General features: G+C 35.0%; 1 protein-coding gene across 3 annotated transcripts; it reads left to right on the forward strand.

The window, feature by feature from the left end:
* Positions 1–569: 569 nt before the first annotated feature.
* Positions 570–3,379, forward strand: LOC116850666 (heterogeneous nuclear ribonucleoprotein A1-like). 3 transcript variants are annotated; one of them, XM_032829205.1, is made up of 4 exons: positions 570–899; positions 962–1,232; positions 1,341–1,626; positions 2,003–3,379. In XM_032829205.1, exons 2-4 carry the CDS (start codon positions 1,027–1,029, stop codon positions 2,147–2,149), a joined length of 639 nt encoding a protein of 212 aa, XP_032685096.1. In that variant the 5' UTR covers positions 570–899; positions 962–1,026; the 3' UTR covers positions 2,150–3,379. The 3 variants fall into 3 exon arrangements, with proteins under 3 accessions (XP_032685096.1, XP_032685097.1, XP_032685095.1); XM_032829206.1 differs by having other exon boundaries at positions 572–899; positions 980–1,232; positions 1,344–1,626; XM_032829204.1 differs by having other exon boundaries at positions 576–899; positions 980–1,232.
* Positions 3,380–3,517: the final 138 nt, after the last annotated feature.

The raw sequence follows: 3,517 nt of genomic DNA on the forward strand, positions 1-3,517 counted from the left end.
ACACACACACACACACACACACACACATATATATATACACATACATACATGAAATTACTAATTATACATACACAAGCACACACATAATAGATAATAGAAACTTTATAATCCTTTTTATTACATTGAAGTAAATACTATACTGAATTAATTATTAAATTTACATCATATAATAATATACATTTTTTTATTGTGTTAATACAACAACAAATTTACTAAAAGTTACATTAAGATTTTTACATTACATTTAATTATGACATAATTGACATAGTTTGGAACAAATTTTGTTCATTTTTTTCGTATTTCAACATTCTATATGATAAATGAATGCAATCTGATCAATTATAAGGAACTTAACGTTACTGAATTTTGTGATCTGATATACTAAAAGTTGCTGTAAAGTTTTATATATATATACAAGGTGTCCGGTAACTGACCGAGCAACTGCCGTGTACGGGTAGAATGGGTCAAAATAATCATAAAAATTACATACCATTTTTAAGTTTTCTCAATATTTATTCCGTAATTAATTAAAATGTATAAACGAGTGAGCTCACGAAAAGCGGTAGGACAGGCTCTGTGTGTGTGCGGGCGTGTGTATATACAATTGTTAATTTTGTGTTATATGTAACATTTATTTATTAAAACTTAAAATATTGTAGCAAACTTTATTACACCTTCGGTGGGAGAGTTTTTCGATACGGTAGAGTGGGTTGGACTGAATGAGGAGGAGAGTAAGAAACTAATCGAGAAATACAACAAGGAAGGTAAGGAAGCTGGATTTGGCCAACAACAACCAGCAAAGCGAGCCCGTCTCGACAAGAACGAACCTGCTAACAGAGAGATACGCGACTCACGAAATAATAGAGATATACGAGATTATCGTGACAGGAGAAACAATTGTAAGTTGATTGTTATTAGCGATTCTTCTTGTTACCAAATAGAATGTCGCTAATAATAATAGTGTGCACTCGTGGTCTAGATCAAGACAGAGGAGGTCGCAATCCTCCTTGGCGTGGTGGCAATAATATGGGAGGTTGGAGAGGAGACAGACCGCAGAGAGGCGGCTACATGAGGCATAGCGGTGGCTATGGACCTCCCGTTCCATGGAGAATGCGAGGACGCGGTGGACCCTTGCGAGGGGTAGACCGACGAGGTGGTGGGATTGACAGAAGACAAGGAAACGATAGAAATCGACCTGTTGCAGCTAGACAAGGAAATTGGGGTCATATGAGGTAAACTTTCTTATTTAGTTTTATTAATTTTCATTCTTAGAACATTATCTCTCTTTTTGTTTTGTTACCAATTGATCATTCATTTGAATGTATTTGTTTTCGTTTCAGCAGTAGTTATCAAGGATCACAGCAGAGTGGATGGGGGGGAGGTTCCGATAATTGGTCTGGTGGCCAAACGCAAGGTAGCTGGAGTCAACAGGGATGGGGCCAACAACAATGGGGAGGCAGTTGGAAAGGATACGGCGGTCAAGGGACATACAGCCAGGCGGGGTACAGTCAGCAACAGGGCTATGGCAATGGCAATTGGAACAATTGGAACCAGCAGTATTACAACAATCAGTATTGGGGCCAGCAACAACAGAGTGGACAAACCACTGCAGCTGGCAGCCAAGCTGTAAGCAAACAATAATCCACCACGTAAATCTTACGAGAACGGAACAGAGAGTAAGGTATAAGGTGATACCCATTTTTTCGTATGCATATTATAAAAAAAAATTAGGAAAAGAAAGAAAAACCTGTTCCTTATCGATCGTTATCTTTTAAAACTTAGATATTTTATTCGGCGGATTTATGGAGTCGTATATTTGCATACTTTCCAACAAAATTTTTGAAAAGTTGCATCGTGCAGATGTAACAGATATCATAGAAACAAAATTTAGGAGATATCTTCGTAAATTAAAAAAATTTAATTTGTAACTCATTTTCTTTGAAATCCACCTGCCAATATAATCATACACGAATTTTATACTCATACATGTATACATTCGCAGGAAATTGCAAATGAAACGGTTGCAACAACCGATACGGGAGCAGGATACAGTTACTCGCAAGGTTGGCAGAGTTACACGCCAGGACGAACTACTGCCGCACAAAGTGCAGCACAATCGACCACGCAGCAGTCTCATTCACACAAATAAATAGACGTCACGATCGCATCACAGCACACGTATTCACAAGTGTTTGAATTTCTTGCAACATGTAAGTGTAACATGGAAGATTTACATCAATATAGTGACTATTTGCCATAGTTACGACAAAGAAACTTTTAGAACGGGCATTTTTATTTTTTTCTTTTATGCGTAAAAGCATTGTTATTACAAGCACTGTGAAAATACATTTGCGAAGGAAAGACGATTGCGGAGAAAAAGATCGATTTTCCTTTCGTAAGAAAAAGAAATTTTTAGCCCTTTATTCAACGATATTTATTCGAGAAAATTTCGAAAAGATTATATACGTGTATGGGTCGATAATATCTAATTATGAAATTTTTTGAATGAGATTCGTACCTCTTGTTAATATATAGGATATTATGAAATCCTGTTATTATTAAGAATAGGGATGATGTATGATGCTATCCTATTCGTACCTCTTGTTAATATATAGGATATTATGAAATCCTGTTATTATTAAGAATAGGGATGATGTATGATGCTATCCTATTCGTACCTCTTGTTAATATATAGGATATTATGAAATCCTGTTATTATTAAGAATAGGGATGATGTATGAGATATATTATCCTATGAGATAAATAATGTTAAATTGAGGGCTAGAACACGATTGATACTTGTGAGCTTCGAAGATCCTTATCGGAAACACAGGTCTAATAATCTAAGTGCATTAATGATAATGTAACAGTCATGTATGCGAGAAAAGATGTAACTTTTCATCGCGCCTTAAAAATAATGGCACATGCAAAAAAAGATGCAAATAAAGGGGGGGATATAAGAAATGTGAGAGGAAGAGTATTACGTATGGGTACATAACACGCAAATAACATTAGATCGAAAAGATACTCTTAATTACTAACCGTACACCCTCAAAGAATTGTGTAAATATGTACAGATTTAAAGTAAAAAATGGGAAAAAAAGAAAAGATTAACCAGAAAAACATTAATGATCTATTTATACAATGGATATATAGAGTTCTGTAGTGTGAAACCTTTAGACTGGGTGCCCTTTTAGAGAAAGAGGAGAAATATATAAAAACACAAATATATATATATATAATACAATATATATATATACACAGATAAACAATATATATATTGTATATCATTTCTGTCTTTATCTTTCTATACCACCGACATTGTATAAAAGGAGAATATTGTAGCGTAAATAAATTATTCTTGGACACACGTTTTATACATGCAGGTTTTTCATTGCACGAGGTGAACGAGTCAGGCAAATTAATGAAAAATATACCATCGATTTTCTTACTCTCTCTTTCTCTCTCTCTCTTTCTCTCTCTCTTTCTCTCTCTCTCTCTCTCTCTCTCTCTCTCT

The sequence above is a fragment of the Odontomachus brunneus genome, unplaced genomic scaffold (genome assembly GCF_010583005.1).
Source record: "Odontomachus brunneus isolate Ranch 3 - 2012 unplaced genomic scaffold, Obru_v1 Obru_scaffold_151, whole genome shotgun sequence".
Classification (NCBI taxonomy): domain Eukaryota; kingdom Metazoa; phylum Arthropoda; class Insecta; order Hymenoptera; family Formicidae; genus Odontomachus; species Odontomachus brunneus.

Coding starts and splice junctions, on each gene's coding strand:
- LOC116850666 (XM_032829205.1), top strand. CDS start 1,027: ATGGGAGGTTGGAGAGGAGACAGACCGCAGAGAGGCGGCTACATGAGG. Junction 1,233..1,340: donor GGAAATTGGGGTCATATGAG/GTAAACTTTCTT, acceptor TTTTCGTTTCAG/CAGTAGTTATCAAGGATCAC. Junction 1,627..2,002: donor CTGCAGCTGGCAGCCAAGCT/GTAAGCAAACAA, acceptor ATACATTCGCAG/GAAATTGCAAATGAAACGGT.